The sequence below is a fragment of the Pteronotus mesoamericanus genome, unplaced genomic scaffold (assembly GCF_021234165.1).
Source record: "Pteronotus mesoamericanus isolate MK-2021 breed Mesoamerican mustached bat unplaced genomic scaffold, CSHL_Meso_final contig_163, whole genome shotgun sequence".
In the NCBI taxonomy this organism is placed as follows: Eukaryota; Metazoa; Chordata; class Mammalia; order Chiroptera; family Mormoopidae; genus Pteronotus; species Pteronotus mesoamericanus.
In genome coordinates, this window is record NW_026555064.1 from 21,359,600 (window position 1) to 21,386,026 (window position 26,427).

The window sequence follows — 26,427 nt, forward strand, 5'->3', positions numbered from 1 at the left end:
GGCGAGGACGCTGACAGGGACCGCAGGCCAGGCGGGTGGGTCCTTTCTTCCGTTCGCCGCAGGCGTCGAACGAGGTACTTACGTCCATGAACGCGACGGCCCGCAAGGTGGTTCCCACGCCCCAAACCGCTCAGGCTCACTCGGCATCTTACCTGCCCCACGAGGTCCGATCAGGGGGCGTCCAACCTGCCCAACCCCCTGCGGGGCCGGCGGCCGGGCACCGGGCAGGGCTGGTGCCCCATCCCAGGAGGAGAGGCCCCGAGGGCCAGCGCGCTGGGTCCGGGCGGCGGGACAGGGTGTCGCGTGCCACCCGCCGGCCGCAGGTATGGGCGCTGGTGTGTCACGTGCAGGGGCGCCCGCAGGGGTCCACCCCCAGGCCTGAGCTGGGAGACCCCAGAGGCCGCCCTGGACACCAGTCGCCATGGCCCCAGGCCGCTGGGCGCGGCCCGCCTGTCCACTCCCAGGGCAGAGCCTCCCGCTGCCCCGGTCCCCGCCAGCAACCCCGGCCCCGCGCTCAAGGGCCAGCGCGACGGCACCTTCTCCCTGACGTGGCCACAGGGGCAGCTGCCCAGGCTCTTTGAAAAACAAATGAATAAAAGCCTCCTTGAAAACCTCCTTTTATTAGAGGACCTACCCCAAGTGTGGAGAATTTAAAACCACCCTATTGAGCCAAAGCGGCAAACCATCAGCCTCCCAGGAGACCCCCGCCGCCCGGCCCGAACCTCCTCCCGACCGTCGAGACCTGGGACGAGCCTCAGGTCCACGCGGACGCCTTCGGAGGTGAATGCGCCCACCTGCCCAGCGACGAGCGTCCCCACGGGCACGAGACGCAGCGCGTTGCTCTCTCAGGCACGCAGGAGTCGGACGCCTGCCTCGGGGACGTGTTTGCAACACTCACTCTGGGGATGTGGAATCGGAATGAAAGTTGCATTCCAACGACATGTCTCCATTTTTAAATCACGTTTATTGTTTAGGTTTTGTCGCAGCGGAGACACTGCTCCACCACCCAGCGAGGGCACCCCGCCGATGCGTCCCGTTCCCAAAACAGCAAGATCCGCTCCCCACACACTCCTCGCCCCGTCGCCAGCCCACCGCTCACAGCCGCCTCTGCCCCGTTTCCACGGCTACGAGACGCGCAGATTGTGTCAAGATGTGACTGGCGCGCCCGCGTGGAGGACGCCGTTCCGTCAAGCACTCAGAGCGCCGCCGCGCGCCTGCACAGCCGGGAGGACACAGCGGACGCCCACGCGCGGCACGGTGGCTCCCGGTGGGCGGCGGACATCGCGGGTCATTGTGTGCGCAGAGGGGACAGCACTCGGAACGTTCACAGCTCCTCCCGCGCCCGCGGGTATCGCCGGGTGACTGGGTGCTTCTGTGCCGCTGTCAGACGCAGGAGGTCAAACGATCAATAAATAAAGCTCAACGTGTGAAGTGCAAATGCTAAGTAAACAGAACGACCTGAAATAAACTCAAGAGTTGCTCAACGGGGGGTGTTTGCCGGAGGTCCTGTCGTCACCGTCTGACGGGCACCTCTGCTCTGCGGGGGGACGGTCCCCGGCCGGTCCCGTCAGCCACGCTGGCCCGAAGCCGCTGCTGGGGGAAGAGGAGGGAGGGGACAGGAGCTCATTTTCGAAACTCGGCTTCGACAACAGCGCAAGTTCTCGGACACGTCTGCACGGCACAGAAAGTCTGAGGTCACAAGATCGGACAGGGCGGGGCGGCAGGGAGGCCGCAATGGCCCCCGGACAAGTTACACGTTGGCACCTCGGTGACACAGACTGCGTGGCCCAGAAAACAAAAGGCGTGACAAGGGCGGTTCTGTACAGTTAAAACTTTGGAGCCACCCCAGCTGAGCAGTCGGCAGCCACGTGTGGCAACGCCAGCAGGTGAGCACCGGGGCCACAGCGACCGGCGCCTTCACCCGCCACGGCAGCAGGAGTCAGGGCCTGGCCGCTTGGTCCCGTTACACAGTGAACGCGTCACGTGGGAAAATGAAGCGGAAAACAACTGTGAGATTCTTCCAGAGGCCGATGGCTGGTTAGGGGAAAACAACACATGACAACCAATGTATACATTTGCTTAATCGTACATGTTTCCCCCAGAAGCATCTGGTCTGTAAGAAAAAGAAGACAAAGCCAACAAAGAAACTAAAACAAAAAACCCAAGAGTACGAAAGCCGGCGTTCCGATCGTTTTCCTTCCTCTGCGTTCAGCATGGGGGGCGGGGCCTGCGACGCGAGTCCTGAGTTTGCCGGTGTCAGGTTCCGGACGAGGCACGTCGGACCCCACGAGGCTTTCCAGGCCCCTCCTGAGTGCGCCGCGCCTCCCTCGCATGTGCGGCAGCCAGGCAGCTGCACGCACAGCGGAAGGAGACCATCCCCGCCCGGGACACGCACGCGGGGCTCAGAACGAAGTCCGACACGGGCCCGGCCCAACGGGAGTCACTGAGGCCGCTCGCAGGTCCGTGCCGGCCTCGGCCTCGGCCTCGGCGTCGGCACACAGCGGGCTCCGCCCCCAGGGCCAGGCCCTCGCAGCCCTGAACTGCACCGGGCTCGTTAGTAGCTCGGGAAGGGGTGTTAGAACTGTTTGCTGACGCGACGCTCGGTGGCTGTTAGGCTGAGTGACAGCAGGGGCCTGCGGGGACGGGGGCCACGCGCTCACTTCGCCTTCTTCTCGTGCAGGACGCGGCCGTTCCTCCTGCACCGGCCGTTGGGGACCCCGTTGTGGTAGTGCCCGTTCACCGCGCTCGGCGTGTGCCCGGACCAGCAGCTGCGGGCCCGTCGGCAGACGAGGGAGGCGGCCCAGGACAGCAGGGCGCAGAGCAGGGCGGCGGCCAGCAGCAGCACAGCGGCCACGTCCAGGAGGAAGTACTGCCAGAAGGACAGCTGGTGGACGGCCGCCCGCAGGTGCGGGGCGCCCCGGTGGCGCAGGATGTACTCGATCCAGTACACGGTCCGCTGCACGGGGTGCCCGGGCTGGTCCCGGTGGATCTCGGACAGCTGCCGGGCCCTGCGACGGTAGCTGTGGGCGAGGGAACAGAGAGTGGCCGGGCTGCCAGGTCCGCTGCCGCAGGACCACCTCACAGCAGTGTGTGCGAGCGAGGTCAAGTCGGCCGGGCGCCGCCAGCGCCGCGCACGGGGCCCCGAACGGCTTTCTGTCCAGGCCGACGCGGCCCCCTCCGAACCCGTGGCACGACCGCGCTTCCCATTCGAGCGTCGTGGTTGCATCAACTAGACGTCAGGAAAAGAGCTGCCGAGGGCGGACGCCGGGACCCCGTCCGCGGGGGCCTGGGTCGCAGACACGCGCCTCTCGGCGCCCCGGCCGCGCGCAGGCTCCCGCGGGAGCGTCCTTCCCGGGGCCCCCCGCGTCCCTCAGCTCTGGCCGTGGTGCCCACTCCGTCTTGAGCCGCAGCCCCCGGGCAGAGGCGGAGAAAGCTCACCCTCTCCCCAGCGCCCCCGCCCCTCGAACACAACGCCCGTGCCCTGGCGTCAGAAACCGGGGCTGCGGAGCCGCCGGCAACTCAAAACACATCCGAGTTTTAAAACGGAGACCGGACAAAGGTCCCGCTCAGCCGCGGGCGTGCGCAACACCCGGTCGCTGTGAGTCACGGGGGGCCCGGCAGGCCAGGCGCTCACCTGGGGTCGCCGATCACGGCCGCCAGGGCCGCGTGCAGCTCGGCCTCGGTCGCTGTCCTCCAGTCCAGCAGGACCCCCATGCCCTTGGCCTGCACGCGGGTCATCGTGTCGTAATGGTCCCCGAAGAGCGGGAGGCCCACCACGGGGACGCCGTGGTACATGGTCTCGAAGATGCTGTTCAGGCCGCCGTGGCTCAGGAAGGCCTTGATGCGCGAGTGCCCTGCGGGAGAGCCACGCGTCACACGCACGCACGCCCCCGAGTGGCACGCGCCTCTGGGCCGCCCTCCCCCCACCGACGGCCCCCGGGGGCCCTTCACGTCTCCAAACGGGGCTGCAGCGCCTTGTCTTTATTTTTAACAACAGCGGCACAAACACACCGATCTTGTTATATTTATTTACTGAGTCCATCGTGGTTACAAAAGCTATTTTGAAGCAGCAAGGGTTTGTAGCTTTGAGAGGCTCATTAGGACTTCAAACGCGGACCTCGGCTGGCCAAGGGCGACGCTCTGCAGAGCACGGCCCGTAGACGCAGGTTTGACTCGGTGTGAGATCTGAGCTGGGACGGCAGACGACAGACACCCCCCCACCCCCGCACGGCGGCGGCGCGGGCAGGACAGGGCCGAGCGCGGGGCCCGGGGACTCACCCAGCAGGTCGTTCTGCGGCAGCCACTCCAGGAGCTTCGTGTTGTTCCCCAGGTTCTTCGGTTTGGGTCCAGAAAACCTGCGTGCGCACCGACAATGAGCCGCTCAGAACCCAAGCGTCCCTCCTGCCCTGGACTCTGGCTCCATTGTCACGAGTTTAAAGCACGAGTTTATACTCCTAACAAGGAACTGCCGGGCACAGCACCAAAATCTGGGGCGGTTCCTTTCCCCAGTCTTCCGATGAGGGGTAAATAGGGGACACTCGGCTTATTCTGAGGCCAACGTCCTCCTGCGCTTCTCACCGGACACAGGTCGGGCAGGGCGCCCCCGCGAACCTGTGCTAGAAACACCCCCGCCAGGACCCAGCCGTGAGCTGGGAAGGACCCCGAGGGCCGGCAGCAGGCGGCCACCCCTCCGTCCGGGGCCCAGGGCCCGGGCCGGTAGGGACAGAGGTGGCAACGGGCTGCCCCGCAGCTCCACCCGCGGACGGTGCCGGGGGAAGGCCACGAGGAGGCCGTGTCCTGCCGCGGCCTTCGGAAGGGGAGGTACAGGTTCGCCGGACGCCGGCTGCCCTGCCCGCGGCAGAGGGGCGCCGCCCAAGGGGGCCCACGGGAAGCCCCGGGCCCAGGGGTCCGTCCGCACCGTTCCCACTTCAGCCGGGAGGGCGTCCGAGGACACGCCTGCTCACCCAGCGGCCGCGGTCCCTGGCTCATCGCTGTGTTTTAAAGGCCTGCTCTCCGGCGGGACCCCAAAGGCCCTGTGGGGCATTTTACCCGCTTGCCGCTCCCCCTTCCTCCTCCCGCCCTGACCCCAAGGTGCAGGGAGACGGGACAAGGGCGGGCAGACGCTGCGCAGGCACCGCCCCCGCCTCCCTCAGGCCTCCGCCCGCACCCACCCTGCGCCCCTGCGGGGCCCCGGTCGCGGCGCCGCCGTCACCTACCTCCAGATCACCCTCTGGGGCAGCCGGCCCAGCGCCCCCGCCAGCTTGCGGGCGACGTCCTCCGACAGGTACCTGACGCCGGCCCCGAAGGACACGAGCACGAAGCCGTGTTCGCCGGCCCCGTCCACCCAGCTCTGCAGCTCCTGCGGGCGGGCGACACGCGGCGTCAACGCCGGGCCAGCGGGCTCCCCGCCGGCGTCCGGGCAGGGGGCCTCGCGCCGAGCCCCGGGGGGCGTGAGAGCGAGGATGAGGGCCCCTGAGTAACGCCTTCGGCCCTCGCCCGCCTTCGGCCCTCGCCCGCCCCCCGGGAGGTCGGACGGAGGCGGAGCGGCTCTGGTTGAGCCAGCAGGGGGCAGCGGCCGCAGGGCCCTGCCTGAGCGCCTAGCCCGGGGCGGGGTGGGGGGGCCGGTCCTGGGCCAGGGCCGCTGCAGCCGCTGTTCTTCGCGACACCTCGTGCCTGCGGCATGCGTCCCTTGCCCGTTCCGGCCGCCGCGGCGTGGGGCCCTCGGCACTGCCTGTGTCTTCGCTGACGGCGCGTTTGTGAGCAGGGCGGGCACCTCCCTGTGCCCCAGATGCGTGTGTGCACGCACGGGTAGAGCACGCCCTCCCGCACACGCGTGCGTCACAGAGGCCGCCCGACGGAGCAGGACCTCTGGGCCCCGCAGGGTCCCCCACCCGCCGCTGTCCCGGGCCCTGGCCCTCGGCTCCTGAGGACGTCCCCGCTCGCTGGCTGGGGGCCCCGGGGACACACAGGGACACAGCTGGGACCGCAATCCTCCTTGGGTACAAGAGGACCCTGAGGCTCGGGAGGGCGAGCAAGACTTGAGCTTCTTTCCAATGAGAAGGACAATTGGGGGGGCGGGGGCGCCGGGAGGCGGGAGCGAGGCCCCTGCTCCCCTGCGCCCAGCAAACCCGCGACCCGGCAGCCACTGTCCGCGGCTCCGCCGACGCAAAGGCCAGGCGGCCGTCACGGGCAGGGTCCCAGCACCGGGGGGCCCGGCTGCCCACTCAGCAAACACGACCACCACCGCCCAGCCGCGGCCGCGCCGCCCAGGCGCCCGGGTGACTGAACGGGAATCGGTCCTCAGAGGGGGCGCATCCTCGCGGCCTGGCCGCAGTGCCCTCAGTCCCCTGCCCCAGCACGGTCCACACCGCGGTCCTCCGAAGACCCCTGCCACCTGGCGCCTCCTCACGCCTCTGTCCACCCCAGACAGGCCCTCCCAGGGGACACGCGCCACGTCACTGGGTGTGTGTGACTTCACACATGCCTCTGTTCCCGGTGGTGAACACAGAGGGTGCTCATTGCCCACTGCTATCTTTTTCTTTTAAGGTTTTACTTAATTACAGACAGAGGGGAAGAGAGGGAGAGAAACATCCCTGCGCGGTTGCCTCTCGCGCGCCCCCTGCTGGGGACCCAACCAGCAACCCAGGCCTGGGCCTGACTGGGAATCGAACCGGCGACCCTTTGGTGCACAGGCCGGCGCTCAGTCCACGGAGCCACACCCACCCGGGCTCACGTGTTTTCATAAATCAGGGAAGCTGATAGGAATGTACATCCTTGAAAAGATAATATCGGGTTGGCCATAAATTTCGTTTTTTTCCTTCCAGCTCCCTGCCACGGGCCTCACACCCAAACGTCACGGCAAAGCCACAGGGGTGGGGGACCGACCCGGCGCCTGGAGGTCAGGCCCTCCAGGCTTCACCGGGGGGCTCGCGCCGAAACCCGGCCGGCTGAAACGGCGTCCCAGTCACGGGCACCGACCCGGGTTTTAGTTTTCCTTTCAAAGCCCCCCCAAGAGCGAGTCCCCATTTTGGAGAAAAACAATCCTTTCCCTGGGCAGCTGTTTCTGATTTCGCTGCGACTGAGGCAGGACACTGACCAGAGGTCACCCAGCTCAGTGGCCACAGGTGGCAGTTCACACAAGAAACGCCCCGCCTTTTCCACTGAAGAGAATGTCTGCAAACGCAAGAGGAAAAGAGTCAAGGAGGGTTGCTCCTCTTTGTTTTTCTACGACTCAGCCTTTCCTGGGCCCTTAAACATGGTTTCTTGAAAGAGATACATTTTTCTCAAACACCAGCAGAAAAAGAGATACGTTTTCCTCAAACACCAGCAGAAAGCCCCCTGCACGCGGACACACCCAGCCGTGCGGGGATGCGGGGGGGCAGCAGGGAGCGCCGCCAGGCCCTTGGCCGGAGCGGGGCACGCGGCAGGGGCACGCGGCAGGGGCACGCGGCTGCTCACGCAGGGAGCACTCGGCAATGGGACTCCGGAAGCAAAGGACCCACCGCCTAACAGGTTGGTTAAAAAAAAAAAATCCCACCAGGTTTCGCCAAAGACTCTCCTATTGAAAAGACACATCAAGGCAATTTCACCCAAAGGATGGACAGAGAACGTCTCACCGAGAACCCGCCGCTGCTGGGGCACCACGCGCCCTGCTCACCCCTGTCCTCTTGAAGCGCACACACAGCACGTGGCGTGCGCCTGCCACCCAGGACGACCCGCAGGCTCGGGGCCCCCGGGGGACACGCGGCCGAGGAAACCCCGCCAGCCCGAGGCAGCTGAAGGCGCCGGGTCCCCCTTCCGGCCGCTCTGCGCCTGCCCACAGAACCCGCGGCTCCCGCCCGGGGCCGAGCTGCTGGCCGCAGCCCTGGGAGGCCCTGCCTGTCTGCCCCCCGGCACTGCAGCCTCCACGCCCCCTCAGCAAGGTCTCTTCCTCCCCTGCCACGAGAACGTCCGTTCGCCGCACGATTATTAAGTGACGTCTTGTAACATTTCAAATTCACTTTAAAGATCTCTAGTCACGTAGTCTCTCTCCAGACACCGGTGGACGGAGATGTAAATTTTTGTTTCTCTGTGAATTTGCACACGAAGATGAGAAGATTAATTCAGACAAGGGAGAAATTCAGACCCTGTAATTCCTTCAAGTTTAATTGCCTGTGTTTTACATTCTCAAAATCAAATAAAATCCCAAGCGTGCAAGGCTGGTTCCGCGTTCAAAAATAAATGAGCATAATCTATCCTATCAACAGGCTAAATTAGAAAAACCCCTCCATCGTACCAATATACTCAGAGAAAGCACTGACGAACCCTCACGGCCACGTGTGGTAAGACTCTCAGCTAACGCGGGAGAAGGAGGCCCTTCCTCTCCGTGGCAAGTACCACGGGCGGAACCCGGCAGCCACGCGGCACAGGGTGGTGAGAAAGCCCGAGGCTTTCCCGGGGGAGCAGGCGGGCAGGGCGCCGCCCCCCACCCCCGCCTTCACCGCGGCCCCACGCCCGGCCGACGGGTTAGACGAGGGAGGAGGCGGAAACACACAGGCGGGAAGCAGGAAGTAACTCCCTCTGTTCACAGCTGACAGGGTCGTCTCTGCAGGAAGTGGAAATGGTTATCAGGAAACGACGGCAGCGTCTCGTGACCATGACTCAGCGTTCCCTGCGACCGTGACTCAGCGTGTCCGTGACGCCAGGACCCGGCGTTTCTCCGCAGCCCTGGCTCAGCGACTAAGGCAGGGTTGCAGGTCACAAGGTGGATTCACAAAAGCCAGTCGCTTCCCTGCGCGCCAGCAATGAACAGAGGAATTGGAACATAAACACATGATGCCGTTCAAACGCGCATCTCCAAAATGAAATGCTTAAACACAAATCCAACAAAACACACACAAGGTCTCAATGAGGAAACCCACACAACCTTGACGCGTGAAATCAAGGAAGAAATAAGTAACCAAAGAGAAATTCCACGTCCGTGGCCAGGAAGGATCTATACTGTCAGGATAACAACGTAAACATTCAACACAGTCGGAATCGAAATTCCAGGAAGTCACTCCGTGGGAATCACCACGCTGACCCTGAAGTTCCTTTGGAGGCGAAGACCCAGCGTAACCCACTCCACACCCACAGAGGACATGGCTGGCGGCCTCACGCTGCCCCCTCCGCGGCCGACTGCGGCGCCGCAGGCAGAACAGACGCACAGACCAGGGGGACAGAACAGAGCGCCCAGAAGTGGGCCCACGGAAACACTGCCAACTCGTCTCGGGCAACAGAGAAAGACAACGCGACAGAGCCGTTCATGGAACGAGGCTGGGACCACGGGGCGTCCACGCGAGCAACGACTCCAGCCGCGGGCCTCATGCCCTCAGAGAGGTGAGGTCAGAAGGGGGCCACGGCCCCAAATGGAAAACGCAAAACCATAAAACTCCCCGAAGGTAACAAAAGGGAATACACAGATGATCTCGGGTCTGGCGATGGCTCTAGATACAAAACCAAAGGCACGTCCCTGCAAGAAGTAATTAACACGCTGGACGTCGTTAAAATCACGATCTTCTGCTCCGTGAACGTCAACGTCCAGAGAATGGGAGGACAAGGCGCAGGCTGGGGGAGGTGTTTGCAGAAGACACGTCTGATGAAGGGCCGTCACCCCGTATGTGCGAAGGCCAGTGAAGCCCAGCGGCAAGAGGCCCTGGCGAGGCCGCAGAGTCGTCCCGCGGCGCCGAGGCCGTGGGTCCGATCCCGGGCGGGGCGGGTGCAGGGATGGACCTGGTGCATCGCTGGGCGGACCCACGGGTCGGTGCCCCGCCCTCCCCAACCCTCTCTCCCGCCCCCCTTCCCCGTCTCCTTCTTCTCTCTCTGTGAAATCAATAAATAAAATTTCAAACTCAATGATAAGAAAACACCTTGATTTTAAAATACGGGTCACCGCGCTGACCTGACGCCTCCCCGGGCAGCCGCGCGGGCAGCAACGAGCCCACGCAGGTGCTGCACCGCACAGGCCCTGGAAGATGCGAAGGGCGGGTGCGAAGGGGGGCCGCGGGCCGCCCCAGGCCGTCACGTGTCGCCGTTCGCAGCGGGCCCTCGTGAAGGCCCAGAAAGCCGCCCTTGCTGTTTGCTCGTCCGCGGCCGCCGGGGGGTGACTCGCCAGCTGCTGCTGGGAAGGTCGCAGGGTCAGAGAAGTCCCACCGGGAGGGGCCTCGGGGACCCAGGTGAGTCAGGGACACGGGCGGGTTCGGACATCAGGGCTTTTATTCCGGCTTCTCAAAGGCCTTCCCCACGTGCTCGAGCTCTTGGCCGTGACCCCGAGAAGCAAGACACCCAGGACAGCCAGCTTCTGGCTGGAGTTCGCGGGATATTGTCTGAAAATGCAGCGCCTCTTAGCAAACGACGAGTATTTTAAAATTCAGCACTTCGACTACTTAATTGAACGTACGGCCTCGCCAGGCGCATCAATGGTCCTTCATTTTTAGGAATCCCTGCGGTTGAGAAACGCACACACGTCCTTCCAACCGATCACCAGCCAGCGAACGTCTGCGACACAGACGCAAGCATTCGTGTACCCCGCTCTCACAGATAAGGGCACCGCATGTGACTGCCCACAAGGACAGGGCAGCCCGGGACCCGCCACGTGGGGACACGGGTCACCGAGGCCAAACCCAGCGCCACCCGGGAGCGGGACTTGTTCAGTGTCAGGCGATCGTCGCTGCGGAGCTCCCCAGCGCGCGGCCCTCAGGGAGGAGCGTTTCCCACGCAGCTCTGCAGCGTGGACGTTTTAAATTCTGCGGCCCTTGGCGTCTCGAGAAGGTGGCGCTCCCTGGCCTGGCGCCTCCGGGCAGCAGCGGGGAGCCAGGCTCGGGAGCGCGCGGGTCAGCCCCACGTGGGGCCCACAGGCCCGTTCCCTCCGGGTGGGTTTGGTGGCCGTCGGTTTGGTGCCGGCTCTGAGCAGCAGCAAAGGCTGCGTCCCCGCCTTCCCGGAGAAGCGTGAACCTTCAGACACAGTCAGGCCTGCGCGTGTGTGGGCGGCGAGACCGGGTGCTGGGGGCGTGCACTGTGCCCGCGCGCTGGGGCCTCGCCTCTGCCCGTCCCGAGGCAGACCGCCGGTGCCAGGATTGATTCTTCGGGCTCCTGCCTCCGGGCCTCCAGTTTCAGCATAAAATATTCAGCACCCAGAAAGGCGATCCGCGAGGTCAGCACCCGCACTGCACCGCCGGGGTCCCGGCCCGCCCTCCGCTGCGCCGAGCTTTGGGAGTGGCCGTCTCAGGGGCAGCAAGGACAGGGTCCTGGAGGCAGCGGCCGGGGTCCCAGCAGGCGGGGAGGGCTGCGGGCGGCCTGGACCAGGGCTCAGGGGCTCAGGCTGAAAGGGAGCGCAGGCCGAGCGGAACGAGGGAGAGAACGGCGCGGGGGGAGGGTCAGAGCCTGTGTGTGAGCCCGAGGGGCTGACCAGGGCGGGGCTCCCGGAGAGGGCGGCGAGGCGGGTCCAGGATTCGAGCAGGTGGGCGCGCTCTGCTGAGGCCGCCTGCGCCGCACGCCCGGCAGGAACGCTCACTCCGGCAGCCCCTGACGCCTGGGGATCACTGGTCTGTGTCCCCAGACAAAGGCAGCGCTGTGTGCACGGCACTGGGGCGCTCATTGGCGAGTCCCGGCACGAGGTGCTGCTGGCGCAGCTGTGGCCTCCAGCTGGCAGCGGCCACGGAGGACCGCGGGCCTCCTGCCGACTCTGAGAGGGAACAGGGCGCGGGGCCCTGCTCAGCTGGGAGGAGCGAAGGCGTCCGCACGAGCAGCCGTGACGCGGGGAGCGGAGCCAGGAGCCCCCGTGAGGAGCCGAGTGTGCGCCCCGCGCCCCGGTCGTGCCCCCCTCACAGCCCGACCTGTTCCCAGGCGGCGAGTCCAAGGAACCAGCAGCTCAGTGTCCCCGAGGCCGTCCCGGCAAAGGACAGAGGGACGGGTCTCTCATCTCTGCCTCCCTTATCGGCATCTGCCTGCACGACCTGGTTCCCCTGAGTTACAAACGTCCCTGAAGCTGGGAGAGCGAAGGCACCCTGAGCCTGCCGACCTCGAGGTGAAGGCCCAGCCCCCGGGGGGGGCGCCCGGTCTACCGTGCGACAGGGCAGCCCCGTCCCCGCTCAGGGGCACAGCAGACCCCGCAGCCCTCCCGGGGGAGGAGGGCGGCGACCTCCGTCCTTCCTCCGCGTCCGTGGCACGGCAGCCACCGGGGCCGGAGCGGCGTCACCGCAAACAACCCCGCTTCTGGCAGCTGCTTCTGTTGCGCCCTGTTCCTTAAACGCTGACTGAGCGCCTGTGGGGGGTGGGGGCGGGGCCAGGGCCTGCAGCCGGGGACCCTCCTGAGGCGCCGGGTTCAGGCGCGGCTGCGGGTCCGGGCGCGAGGCTGCACCATGGCCGAGACTGTGGCCCATGGGGCCGACCTGGTCACCGGGGGAACCCACGTAAACAGCCCGCGGCGTGTCCACCCCAGGCGAGCGCCCGAGGCTGTCCTGGTGCTGCCGTTACCGCCGCGAGGCCATGAGAAGCCGCTGGGGCACCCATCGGACGTTACTCTCGTTCCATTGAAGACCTCGGACCCAGCAGGGACCCGGTGACCGGCCCCCCTGCCCCCGGGCAGACGCCCTTTCACTTTGTGCCCGACTGCCCGGCCGGCTCCGGCAGGGACCACGCCAGGACGTGGACGTGGTCCGGGCCCACCGCGCCTCGGCCACGCCGGCAGGAGGCCCGGGGCAGCCCCGTGCGGCCCGTCCGACGGTCAGACACGCGGCCTGTGAGCCTGTGAAAACCTCGCGACCCGGGCACGGGCGCTTCGCCTGGCGCCGCGTCCGCACCTGGTCGCCAGAGCCCTGGGCTCCGGCGCCCATGTGGGACCCACCCTCTAAAGCACATGCAGCGTCCTAACGGCCCCACCCGGCCCTCCTGTGACGTCCCCGGCACCAGGTGAGTCCGAGGATGTCCCCCGCCCGTGCGTAACCGTGGAGACAGGAAGAGGAGCGGCAGGAGGCGCTGGGCCCCGACAAAGACGCTCTGCAGGGCCCGCGGCACCCACACCCCGGGCCCCAGCCCCTTCCCGGGCCTCCCAGACGCCGGACGCTCCTGTGCAACCGACAGACGGACAGACGGACTCTCCTCGTTTTGGGAAAGAAATCAATGAAAGAACAGAGGTGAACAGACGCTCTCCGGTTTCCTTGGGCTCCAAGGCCTGGGAAGCTGCGGAAGCCTGTTTCAGAGAGCTCCCCGCCCCCCGCAGGCTGTGAAACGCGACCCACCATCCGATCACCTGCAGACATCTGGGAAGCGAATCCACCGCGCGAGACACCTGGGCCGGTAACCACCGGGCCGCTGCCAGGGACGCGCGGCCCACGATTGTAGCGTCACAGCCGTGCCCTGTGCCCTGCGCCTGGGCGGGCACTGGAGACACTCGCCAACTCCAAGACCCTCACAGGACAGTTTACCGAGTCAGGTGCTGGCAGAGATGCCCCGGAAGAAACGCCGCGCCCTCCCGGAAACCCCCGGAACGAGGCCGACGCCCCTCAGAACGTCCCCGCGGGCGGGGCGCGCAGGCGCCCGGCCCACGGAGCAGACCCCCGCTCCCCTGCTGTGCACGGAGCGCGTCCTTGCTCGTTCGCTGCCTTGAGGGGACAGCGCCGCACGGCACAGTCGCGTGTCAAAGGCACATCTTCTAACGAATCGTCCAACGAATCGTGACAAAAGCCCATGGAAGCCCAGCCCAGGGGAAGCGGCGTCAAACCAGAAATCATGCGAAAACAGAAAACGCGACTTCCCATGACACTCAAGCCACAGAAAAGTCACAGTTAAAGCCACACCGGAGTGGCAGTGAGGATGTGGGGACCCCGGGAGGAGCCACCTCTGGCTGCGGGAGGGGGGGAGCCTCAGTGCACCAGCCTCCCGGCGGCTCCCACGACCCGGGGTTAAGGTTTGGGCTGCTTTCGGGGAGGGAGGGAGGAGGACGGCTAAGGATCCCCGGGGGCCCGGTGCATTCCTGAGCCGCCGAGACCATGGCCACCCGGCCGGGGCACCGGGCTGCAGGCCCCAGCTCGGGCCAGGCTCACGCGCCTGGGTCCCACGCGATGGATCCAGGGGTCGTCCCTTACACGTGCTTCGGTGGGGGACGCAGGGAACCCTGAAGCGAGGTTCCCCTCACGTCCCTCTCTGCGAGCAACCTCGCCCGCCCAGCCCTCCCCCGGACCCGGGGCCTCGCCCAGCCCCTCCGGCAAAGGGGCGGCGCAGCCAGGACGCTGCCTAAGGGGCCGCCCTCCGGCCCGGGAGGGAAGGGCAGCTCGCGGCCGACGCTCAACTTTCCAGCTGCCCTGAGGCCGGGGAGCAGCACCGTGCACGTGGCTGTTGTCCCCTGCGTCCGAGGCACCTGGACGCAGAGGCCGCCTGGGCCTGGGTTTCATTAAAGCAGAATCACTCGCACTCGCCGAGCGTCTCCCTGCTCACGCTGCCGCGCGGGCTCCACCACAGGCCCCTGCGGCCGGTCCCCGAGCCCACGGCAGAGACACACTCAGACAGGGCCAGGGCTCCGGGGCCGTGGGCCCTCCAACGAGGGGACCCGGGTGGCTGAGTCCCCACCGCCCCCTCCCCCCGCTTTAGCAGCACTTGCTAGCAAACAACCAGCCCCACCCCTCCTGGAAACCCAAACTGACAAGGGACCTCCCCGCTGCCCCGGGGCCCCGGATGCGCAGCCTCACCTGGGGCAGCGGCCCGGCCGGCTTGGTCAGGATGCCGCCCACGTACACCACGTTGGGCAGCGTGGGCCGCGGGAACTCCAGCGCCACGTCGGTGCAGAGCATCCAGAGGCTGGAGCCATGCACCAGGTCGTACATGGACTTGCCGGGCAGCAGCCCGTGCTTCCGCAGGACGCGTTCGTACTTGGGCAGCACCAGGAGGCGCACGCCCAGCCGGGACACCAGGTACACGCCCGCGTTCTTCATCCTCTGCACCAGGCTCATGCGGTCCGTGAGCAGCGAGTTGAACTCGGGCACGTAGGCCAGGGGCGCGGGTGCGCCCACCTCGGCCGGGTACCAGAGCCCAGTGGAGAACACGGCGTACCGCACGCCCAGCAGGTGCGCGATGATGAAGCCGCACATGTCGTTGGGGTCGACGAGCAGCAGGTCGAAGCGTTCCCGCCGGAGCGCGCGCAGCAGCGGGCGGTTGCCCAGCACCAGGTCGCAGTTCCGCGTGTACTGCTCCAGGATGTCCAGCAGCTCCACCGCCGTCAGGCGCCCCGAGAAGATGCTGCGCATCTTGGCCTGCAGGAAGGCGTCGGCCGCGGAGCTGTTGAAGACGCCCGGGTAGCGCCGCAGGCCGTAGTGGGGCGAGGGCGCCAGGTCGCGGCCCTCCGACAGCAGGAAGACAGTGCGGTGGCCGCGCGCGTGCAGCGCCGAGGCCAGCGTCTTGAAGATGTACATGTGGCTCTCAAACATGATGGGCGGCACAATGATGATCTTGGCGGCGGCCGCCACGCCGAGCGCGGCGCACAGGAGCACCAGGCGCGGCCCGCAGGACGCCATGGCTGCAACGACAAGGCAGACCGCGCTGAGGCCCCCCGGCCCGCCCCGCTCTCACCACCTGTCCTGGGGGGTCACTGGGAGCCCAGACTGGGCCGCAGGCTCACAGCCCGGGAACCTCCCGGTGACGTGACAAGGCTGCCCGAGGGACGGCGCTGAATCACTGGTTCCCCTTTCCTTGGAACGCGACCATCCGTCCCGGGCGCAGGACGAGACAGACGAGTGTGTCTCCAATTTAAATCATTTCGTCTCCCCAGCCCCTTGCCCAGCAAAGACCAGACAATGTTACAAAGTAACTGTTTCAAGTAGTCCTTCCACCAGCGGCACTTTCCACAGGAAGACCACCCACAGAGCGCACCTGCCTCTGTCCCAACCCCGGGGCCCCCGGCGGACGCACGTCAGGGCCACGGCTGGAAGGGACACCGGACAGCTGGCGCCCAGCCAACGCTGCGTGTGGACGGCCTGCCCCGCCCGCCCAGGGCCGCCAACACCCCCCTGCCCTCGCGGGGGCAGCCGAGGCGCCACTGTGAGCCCCGTCTGCTGTCACTTCACAAGCAGCGGCCCGGCCGGTGGGGCCAGCCGGTGCCGACCGCCCCCCGCGCCACCTCACACACAACGGATCCGCCCCCACACGCAGGGGAGGCCTCCGCAGCGACGCTGCGAGTCCCGGGACACCTCTGCTTCAAAGCAGGTTTGCCAGGTCAGCGTCCGCTCTGCACGTTGCCGCTCGCCAAACACCCTGTCCATACGGGGTCCCGCCACCGAGAAACGCAGTTTCAAGCACTGTACCTTCTCCGCATTCAGGCACAGCTGGCAACCTGGAAGGGAAAAGGAAAAGGAATCAGCGGCAGACAAAGGAAGCATAAACACGCTGTGTTCCCAGGGCCTCGTTCCTGGCCCCCCGTCCCCCACCCCCCACCCAGGGAACGAACGTCAGGCCGGGCGGGCGAGCGAGCAGGCACGGCGCCACCGAGCACCAGCGGCAGCGACGCGGCATGGACACCGCGGAACCTGTGTTGGCTGCTGCCTGGACTGATGCCAGGGCCTCGAAAAATAAACGAGGAGCAGGTGCTGCTTCTACAGCCATGAAGCAAGCGCATGCTGATTCCAAATTTGGGGGCGAAGGGGACGCAAGCACTGAACAGGCGCATGCACGGCGGTTTTCTTTCTCAAAACCAGCAAGGCAGGCGCGTCCACGGCGACGCACAGCCCGGCAAGGGTCCAGCACACTCGAGAAAGCCCGGCGGGGAGCGTGCAGTGGCAGAGATGTACTGAAAGACAAGTGGCCGGTGAGCACACGTTGGCGGCCGGCGCTCACAGGCACCGGGACGACCGGCACGCGTGTGGGCAGGCGGTCCCGCCCCGCACCCGGGAGCAGGCAGCGGCTGCACCCAGCCGAGCACGAAGCAAACTCGGTGCAGCCACAGGAGCGTCTCACAGAACCATCGAAGCCACGTTTATAAAACGTTAACTTGACAAAGTAGCTCATAACACAAAGAACACAAGAAACAAAACTGTGTCCACAAGCCTATGTACACGTAAAGGGATTAGAACGGCAGCGAGGACACCCACCTGTTACCAGAAGTAAACAGGGGTCGTCAAATCAAGTGGTTTTGTTGTCTTTTCCTACCTGTATTCGCCTGGACGTCTGAGGCTTTCTAACAAAACTACAACATCCACCTCCATTGGTGTCCCTGAGCTGGGGTCTCCCTTGGGGTCGGGGAGAAACGCTGGCCCCGTCTGCTGGCTCCACCCCCGACCGCTGAGGCCTCGGCCACGCAACACGTGCTGTCACGGGTGCCAGGCGCCTCCGGACACCCATGCACACCCGTCGGACGGGGCTGCTCTGCCGCGCGGGACGCGCTGACCCTCCCGTTGCAAACCCTGGGTTCGGGACGCTGCTCGCCCCGCGCCCGGCCGCCCCGAACCCCCAGACCCGTGCGAGCTCGCCCGCAGCCAGCCGCCATCACAGGCGGCTGCCGCGCAAGGACCTGTGACGTTTCCACACGGGCCACCCCTCAGCCGAGCGGCCCCACGCGGCGCAGGTGCAGGTCCACTGGGCCCCACCAGGGGCACGCGGGGCGGCACTTGGCTGAGGGGTGCACGTCCACCGCCCCCGCCTGAGCGAGCCGTCCCTGCCGGGCCCGGGACCGCGGCCCCCAGGCACCACTGGGAGTTTGCAAAGGAGAGGCCTCAGCGTCGAGGATCCCCCATCGTTCCCGGTTTCCCGAGCAGGCGCCTCAAACGACAGCAGAGGCCGCCTTCAGCCCCACGTGGAAGAGCCGTTGCCCCGGCTTCTCCCAGGGATGGGGGGTCGCTGCCCACGGGACGGGGCCGCGCGCGTGAGGAGACGCCCCCCCGACAGGCGCCTGCACTGCGGGCAGATTCTGGTGTTGGGCAGTCAGCGACCCCGCCCGCCCGCAGGTCGGCCGCCGAGTCTGTCGTGGGAAAGGAGAGCCCGCGAGCACAGCCGTAGTGTTTCGTAGGGCTTGTCCTGTCTCTCAGCGGCATGCCTGCTGCTCGGTGGGGAGCAAACCCAGACGAATCTCGCCGGCCCCCACGGGACGCAAAGCCCCACGTCGGGGAGGAGCCTTCCCGGCACCTTTACTGCGAGGCCGCGACCACGGACGACCCGGATGGATTCCTGCTTGCGAGTTCAAGGGCATGTTCGACCCCACCTACGTTAACATCGCCGAGTCACCAACCAAGTCACGTGTGACGTCTCCGACGCGCTTTGAGACCGAAAACGACTGGCCAAGTAGCACCAACCAACAAAACCACCGCCGCTGCCTCTTCGGTTCCTCGGACGTCCTCGCGAGGGAACAGACGAGGGCCCTCTCCCACGCAGCAGCATCACGAACAGCAGGCGCTGGCGGAACGTGAGGGCAGACGGCACAGCGACGTCACTCCCCCAAGCGACGGCCTGGCGGGTAGGGGCGTCTGCAGACACGCCCAGCGGGCCCCGCGCGGCCCCGCGCCAGCCGGTGGGAGCGCAGTCCGGTGTCTTCCCAGGCCCTCGGCGGCCCCTGGAACCACAGGTGGGCGGGCCGGCGGCAGATCCCCGCCCTGTGCACACCCAGCGTAAACGCGCTCATCCGCCGGCCCGGCCCCCCGGCCTCAGGACGGGGACCAGCTCTCCTAGACGTGCCTTTTCCCTTAGGAAGCGAGTCAGAGCCCCCGTGCCCCACGAACGGTGACCGCCCCGTCTGCAGAGGGAGGGCCGGACCCGGGCGTCGCGGTCACTCGCTGCAGTCAGACCAGCGGCCGGCGCCCGGGTCCCCGGGTCCCACCGGCTCCGGATTCAGGCTCTGCAGTGTGGCCACCGCCCCACGTCAGAGGGCGGGTGGGCTTTTCGAAATTCGGGGGCACGCAAATCGAAACAGCAGCCTTTGGAAACCCTCAGGAACGACCCTCCGAAAGCTCCGTACAAGGGTGACAGCAGATGAAACAGAAAACTCGCTGGCGGGCGCCCCGACTCCGCGCGGGCTCGGCCCCGAGCAGGCTGCCTGTTGAAGGAACCGCGGGGGCCTCCCAGGCTGCAGGGGGGCAGGGCCCGGCCAGGAAAACACATGTCCTGTTTCAAAACCGCCCTCCTGTGCCCTGCGCCCTCCGGGCAGAGCCGCCGGCAGGAGAGGCAGGGACGGGGGCAGGCGGGGGAGGGCCCGCAGGGCCCGCGTCCGGGCAGGGCAGTCTGCGCACTGCGACCCCACGCCCCCGGGGACGGCCCCGCCCCTGCCCCAAGCTCCCCACTCCATAATCACTGGCCGCGTCCTCTGTGTCCCCTCCCAAAGGCAGGGACAGAGCTGTCACCTCCAGGGGGCCGGCGGGAGGAGGGGAGAGGCCGGAGAGCGAGGCGGGGCAGGGTGGCCGCAGCCCTTTTCTGGCCTATTCTACGCGGCTCCGTGCATTGACCAGCGGGCGCAGGGGAAGCCTGCACCCCGGGAAGCCTGCGCAACCCAACACGCTCCCTCCCGGGGTTCCCAAGGGTCGCTCCGAGCTCACAGGCAACCGCCACGCGTCGCTTCTTATTAAAAGTCCAAATGAACCTGTTCACTTCCTCATCTTTTCCCCGGACATGATGTTGCAAAAGGCGCTCTTATTCCCCGCCGTGGCCAGAGGAGGCTGGAGCCCAGACAGGGGAGGGGCCCGCCCGCCGTGGAGGGCAGGCCGCCGTCCGGCACGGACAGAGCACCGTCTGCCCTCGGTCGCGGGGCCTCGCCCGGAGTCGGCGGGGCCTGGGCGCCCACCTCCTGGGAACCCCAGGAAGACCCGAAGGGAAAACGCATCGGCCACTCTTCACGTTGTAACGAAGGACCCACAACAGGGTCCCCCCCGACGGCGCTTCTGCTGGGACCGAGGACGCCGCGGTCCCTCCGGGAGGCCCTCGCTCCCTGAAGGTCTTGTGCAACGCCGAGGAAACATCTCACGTTGAAATGCTTCCAGTTTGGGAAAACCAGAGGACAGAGCACAACCTACCCAGAAAACACGGGCTGGCGGCCGCGCCCTCGTGGGCGGGGACCCTCTGCGCGCGACCCGGAGGGAGGCCACAGGGACACACAGGAACGAAAGGCAGGGCCGTGGGGGGCGAGCTCTGGGACGTCCCAGGGGAGCGGCCCTCCCGCCGGGGCCCCCGGGCGACGCCCTCGCGGACGACGGGGCCTGGCCACAGGCCGGGGGTGGGCGAGGGAGGCCGGCCCGGGGAGCGGGGAGAGCCCGGAGGGCAGGGTCTCCCACGTGAGCGGCGGCACCGCCAGGGCCACTCGAGGGGGCAGGCAGCTGAGGGACGGAGCGCGGAGGGGTCCAGGCCGAGGACGCAAGGAGGCGGCACCGGTGCGGCCGCGAAGCGACAGGGCAGACGGCGGCGGGCGTGCGGCCGCCTGCGGACGGGCTTCGTAACGAGGACCACGGAGCCCAGCGACCAGACCAGGTGGGGCTCAGGCAGGTGCACCCCAAACACCCAAGTCCGTGGCGCCCTGAGGGGCTGCGGCCCGAGTGCGGAGGCTGGGCTGGAACCAGGGGTCGGGGGGTGTGAGGGGTCAGCACCAGAGCCGCCGGACGGCACACGGGAACCCCCTGCGGTGCCTGCCGCCCACGGGAGCCACGAGGGTGCGGCAAGGAGGACGGAAGTGGCACAAAGGTGCAGGGAAGGCCGCCAGGCGCGGCCAAGGGGCCGGGGGGTCCGAGGAAGAAGTGTCTGCCGCCGGCAGGGCGAGCGGCCCGTAAGGTCATGCCGGCTGCGTCAAGGGTCAAGGTCTTGGCCGGTGGCAGATGCCGGCGCAGACAGGTGCGGGGCAGGAGTCCTGGTTCTCAGCCTGGGTCCCCGGACTGTCTGTCCCCTGACCTCCAGAGTCCCCGGGAGGCTGCGTCCCCCAGTCCCATGTGTGGACCGGGACCCCCTGAGACAAGGCCACTCCGCGGGAGACCCACCTGCGGGTGCCCACCCCCCTCCGAGGGGCCGCAGCCACCCCCAGGAGCGCGGGCCGGGCCGCAGGGCGGTCCCTCGCCGAGGGCTAAAGCCACAGGTCTGCACCCCCCCCCCCGCGTTCCGGGTGAGCACTCGGAGCCCCGCCCACCGCACGCCCGCCTCCCCGCTGCTCTCCGCACCTGCTCTCGCCCCGAGTCCATCCCACTTCCCCCAACAGCCCCGCGCCCCCGCCTGCCCCTTTAACAAAGGTTGCAGGGGCCGGGAGGACGCGGAGCCCTGGCTGGCACGTGCCCAGCCCTCCCCGCCTCGTCCACGGTCCCAGGCTCCCCGTTGAAGGAACGGGCAAACCTGTCTGACCAGCTCGGGCCGAGCCCTGCGCCCGGGCGGTGAGCTCACCGGGGCACAGCTGCAAAGCAACCCCCGCGGACGACACCCGACGCACGGGGAAGGCCCGGGGCGGGGGGCGCAGGCCCAGGACACCGCCCCGCCGCCGCCTCTGGACGGCGGGCACCGCACGCGACGGGCTCCGCATCCGCCGGGGCCTTCAGCTCAGGGCCGCGGACGCGGGGCCCGGGCTGCGTGCGGGCTGCTCACAGGACGCGGACGAGGAAAATCTGAACTTGCAAATCAGATGAATCAACACCGACGTTCCGTCCACAGAAGGTCCGCCTTCCTGCCGCTCTGAAGAACAGCGTCTCCGGGGACATCTGCGACGTGGCACTGCCGCGATCAGCCCACGGTCCCCACGTTTTACGGTGAAAGTCTTCAGACCCACAGGAAGGAGAAGTGTCGCCTCAGCGGGCGTCTGGGTCCCCACAGCCCAGGTTAATGAACGTTTTGCCCTTTTTCTTCAGGTGGTTTTCCAAGCTTACGGTTCTAAAACGATGCAGTTTTAAAAAACTGAATTTTCATGCAATTTTCCAAAACCACATTACAAAACCGCAGCACACGGGAACACCTGGTTCTGCCTTCCTGTTGAAATTATTTTAAGTTCATGGGAACACATTGTTCCGATTGAAATGTCACCCCTGGAGGAAGATCGGCCCCGCGGTCGTGACTTATAAGAGCCGGCCACGGCCGAGGGGACGGCTAAAAACATCTGACTCGGAATCTTGAAAATAGTTCAAGTACCAAATTTCTTCAGAACAGAATCGGAAGGGCAAAGTAACTCTACGTATTGTGTAATGGTGACGTCCCAAAATCAGGCCCACGTTTCCCAAGCCGGTTACGGTGCAGATTCGCTCCGCGAAGGGGCGCCTGCCGGCGCGTCTGTCACGCAAGTCGAGGGGGCTGGTGACACCTTCAGAGCAAAGCCGGCTCAGGGGCCACGCTGCGGGGGACAGGCCCTGCTCTCCCTCGCTGTGCGGGCTTCCCGCCAGGGCCGGGTGGGCGAGCGCGCGCGCACCTGCCTGGAGAGCAGGGAGCCCTGCCGCCCGGGCACCGGGGCTTGGGTCTGGGGCCCGCGCTCCCGGGCGCCGACCGACCGCGGACCCCGGCTGGCACCTGTCACCTGGGAGGGAGCGAGGAGCGAACAGCCTGCAGCCTGAAACCGAGCCACGGGCCGCGCAGCCGCCACCTGCCAGGGGTCCCTGCGGCAACCCCCCGCCAGACCACCTGCAACACCCACTCATCACAGGGAGAAAGGCACACGCCCTGAAGGGCAAACCGGACCTCAGATGCTTCTCTCTGATAAACAGCTTAGTTCCTCCAACTAGAGGAAATCCTACGGGAAAGCAGGGTACTTGAAACGTCACCAGGGCAGCTCAGTTACGAAGACCCCCCCCGCCCCCCGCAGGGCGACCCGCTGCTCCCTCAGGGGGCGCCGTCCGGACAGCAGGTGTTAGGTGGTATCTGCTCGCGCTTTTGTGTTTTCAGGTTATTTTAAAATGAATGCTGTTGGGCCTCATTAGATTATCTGAGAATCTGACCTGACGATACCAAGGATCCTTGAAGGGAGATGCTAAAAACAGCGGTAATTCAACTACCAGACGCGTTCGGAGCAGCCCAGCTGTGTGCTCGCTCGCTCGCGCCCTCCTACGCTGGCCGGGCGGCGCCGCCCACGGCTCTCTCCGCGCCCCGCAGAACCTCCAGCCGCCTTTCCCGCCGGCTTCCTCCCCGAAAGCTGCCCACGCCAGCCGTCTCCGCCCTGGGCCCTGAGAGCAGGCGTGGCTGGAAGCCGCGACCCCCTCGCACCCGGCGCCGGGGCCGCCCAGGGACCTCCCAGCACTGGCCTGGCGGCCGCCTGGCCCCACGGGACCCAGCACACGGGCGATTTGGTCCTCAGGGTGCGGAGGAGGAAAAGGAGCCAGGTCCCGGGTTCAAGGTCAGGACACCGGGCAGGGCAGAGCCTCCCTTAGTCCTTGCCGCCCCTCCCCCGGCTTCCTGAGACTCTCCTCCCTTCAGCCACCGGCAAGCGGCTGGCCCGTCTCCCGCCGCTCGCTCTGCACCTTCTCTGCCCGACTCATCCCGGGGCGGCGGGGGGAGCCCCACCCCCAGGCCCCTCTTCGTACCTGCCCAGCAAGACCTAGTGACGTCCTCTCCTACAGCCACTTGTGCACCGGACACTGCTAACTCCGCCCGCCCGCCTGCCTGCTCACCCCTCTGTGCCGTGGCCCCGGGCACCCGCTCCGGTGCAGGCCTGACCCCTGCGGCCCCTCAGCCCGTCCCACCCTCCTGCGCCACCGCCCGCCCATCCATCACCTGTCCCTAACAGGTGTGACCACACCTTCCTCCACCTGCCTCTGGAGGTTCCCGCCCCGCCCGGTCTCAGCTGCGCTCCGGTGTCACGTCCTCGGGTCGGCCTCCAGCCTGCGGTGAGGCGCCGCATCACGCCTCTGTTCCACAACACGTCTCTCCCATCCCCTCCTCCAGGAAGCCCCCGGCCCCGCGGAGCCGGCCGCCGAGGGCTCTGCCAGTGTGCGGGGGGCTCGCACGGCGGCACCCACTGTCCCTACTTCCAGGGACCCCCTGCTTTCCCTGCCCCCGGGCCCCTGCAGGGTCCGTGTCTGCAGACCAGCGCCCCAGACCCCCGCGCCCCACTCGGAGTGGCTTCCAGCAAACACCTGCTGAACAGGGAGGAGCGCGAGCGAAGCGCTTCAGGTTAGGAAGAGACGGCGGGCGCTCTTTTCGAGGCTAAATTAAACCACTCTCTTCAAGCTCATTTGACTGCATGGCTCTCCCACAGGAGATGCAAAGCAGCATCGAACGGATGGCCTTGCCCTACGGAGGGGAGGCGTTGGGCCCAGCACGCCTCCCGGGGCCACCAGGGCCCGCGCCCAGGCCTCCGCGCCGAGAGAGCGCCAGGCCGGCCTCGCAGCCCCGCCCCAGCCCGAGGCAGCCCGGCCACCGGGGCAGAGTCCGCACTGGCGCCTCTTCCGCTTCCCAGAAGCCTGGTCTGCCTGAAAGCGACACGCCCCGCCAGGGACCTCGTACCAAGTTTCCCATTAAAAACAAACGTGAAAACCACTTACACGGAGGCCGCCCTCCTGGAACCTCAGCCACTCAGCTGGCGACGCAGCCCGGAGGCCCAGCCCGAGGACGGCCGCCTGCCCTGCGGTCACAGCCCAGCCCGCGCGGTCCGCGGGGATTCACGGAAAAAGCCGGGCAACGAAGCCGCCGCCACCGCAGGCCCCCTCGCAGCCCAACAGCCATGAAAGCGATCGCTGACAACTGAGCGAGGCCCAGGGACAAAGGGAGGACCGGTCCTGGCCCCACGCTCCCGGTTCCGGCCGCCCGAGCTCACCTGCCGTGGACGAGCTGCGCCCGCCGGGCAGGGCCCCCCCCCCCCGAATTCCTGTCCCCAGGGACGCCCCCCACGGCACTGACTGACCGCCCGGGGGCACGTCGGAGCGTGAGACTCCAAAACGCTCGTTTGTTTTAAGAGCAATTTTTAAAAAGGTTCAGTAATTAATGGAATGAGGGGTCAGCTATTTAGAAAATGTGCTCAGGTCAACAGGGACGCCCCATGTGGCGACACCCAAGCGAGCGGCTCCACGCATCGCGGCGCACGAGCGACCAAGCGTCCCCCCCCCCCCGGGGACAGGGTGACCCCGCAGCACGGAGCCCGCAGGGCTGGCAGCCAACCCGCAAGGACTTCTGACAGGACTGGGAGACGGAGGCGGGGGTCGCTCCCCGCTTTCTCACCAGTATTTAAACGCAGCTGATGGTGACTGAGGAGGAACCTGAAATGTGTCAAGTCCTGTTAAGTTCAACGTCCATGTCAAATGCTTCCCCCCAAAAATCAGTTTTACAAAAAAAATATATTTGTTGTATCTCTACTCTGCCTGCTTTGCTTAATCCGACCCCTGCTTTGGCAAACTTCAGGCTGACGCGTTTGCATCTCCCCAGCGGATCACCCGGCAAAGCCCGGAGGTTGCGCCCCCTCAGCTGCGCCCGAGGCACCGGGGCACCTCGTCGCGGGGGCGGCCACGCCAACCCTGAGTCTCCCCTGGGACCCTCCAGGGGTGCGGACCCCCCCCCCCCCCCCCGCGCCAGCCCGCCGCTCCCGCAGGAGAAACCGAGTCCGCCGCCTCCCGCTCTGGACACAAACGGGCTGATTAACTATTTACTTCAGCGACACAAAGTCTGGGCTGCGCTCGGGCGCAAGGCTCCCGGCTGAGGCGGGACCCCCGGGAGCGAGCGGCGCCCCCGACAGCGTGCAGGTCCCGGGGAGGAGCACTTGCCACCCGCCCGCGCAGGCCTAGGACGCGCAGTCCGGGGACTTTCTGACACGGAATTGTGAGGAATGAAGAGCGGCAGGCTGGCACGGGGCCGCCTGGCACCGCGTCAGGTCCCCAATAATGAAAAGCTCATTGTACAGGGTGGCGGCCCGGCGTTTCTACCTTGTCTGGTGGCTCCCTGACCACGAGGCTGCGCCTGTTACCCTGCGCACAGCTGGGGCGGGGGGGCGGGGGCGCCCGGGTCGCCCGGGAAACGCCCGCCCCCGGGCGCGTCCCCGCCGCCGACCCCGCGCCCCGCCCGCTCGGGGCCTTGAGGTGCGTCCCCAGCGGTGCAGGTGCGGGTGCAGGTGCGGGGACAGGACCGGCAGCCCTTCCCGGGACTCACTGGGCGACCCCGCCACCGCCCTAACTCGACAAACCTCCATGCCCCGCGGGCTCGGGCGCCAGCCGCCCACACCTGCGTCCCCGACATGGCATCCCAGCCCCCCACCCCGGCCCGGTGTCCTCTCCGGGACGAGGTCTCCGCCGCCGCGCTCACTCGGGACCCGGCGCGGTGGGGGTGGAGGGCCGCGTGCCTCCCGGGACACCGCCCCGCCGTGCGGCCGCGCGGTGGGAGGGGGTGCGACCGGAAAGGTCCCAGGATCTCCCGCCGCCCCCGCCCGGCCGCACCTGCCCTCGGCCCCGCGCCCGCTCACCTCAGCCTCGCTCCTGGCGAAGGGATCCGCGGAGCAGGTGTCGCCGCCTGCGGCCGGTCGTGCCGGGTCGCCGCGGGGAGGGGATCCGGGCTCACGGTCGACGGCGC

At 67.1% G+C, this 26,427-nt stretch overlaps 1 protein-coding gene across 1 annotated transcript; it reads right to left on the reverse strand.

Annotated features, from left to right (window-relative positions):
* Positions 1-995: 995 nt before the first annotated feature.
* On the reverse strand, positions 996-26,427 carry UGT8 (UDP glycosyltransferase 8). The gene is made up of 7 exons (XM_054562017.1): positions 26,321-26,427; positions 16,311-16,339; positions 14,703-15,526; positions 5,217-5,359; positions 4,279-4,355; positions 3,635-3,854; positions 996-3,020 (listed from the first exon to the last, which is right to left on the reverse strand). The coding sequence occupies exons 3-7, from the start codon at positions 15,522-15,524 to the stop codon at positions 2,657-2,659; spliced, it is 1,626 nt and encodes a 541-aa protein (XP_054417992.1). The 5' UTR covers positions 15,525-15,526; positions 16,311-16,339; positions 26,321-26,427; the 3' UTR covers positions 996-2,656.

Excerpts from the sequence above, each read along its gene's own strand:
- UGT8 (XM_054562017.1), bottom strand. The coding sequence starts at position 15,524 with ATGGCGTCCTGCGGGCCGCGCCTGGTGCTCCTGTGCGCCGCGCTCGGC. Across the intron at positions 4,356-5,216 it reads CCCCAGAGGGTGATCTGGAG|GTTTTCTGGACCCAAACCGA; the intron begins GTAGGTGACGGC and ends GTGCGCACGCAG. Across the intron at positions 3,855-4,278 it reads GCCGCAGAACGACCTGCTGG|GGCACTCGCGCATCAAGGCC; the intron begins GTGAGTCCCCGG and ends GCTCTCCCGCAG.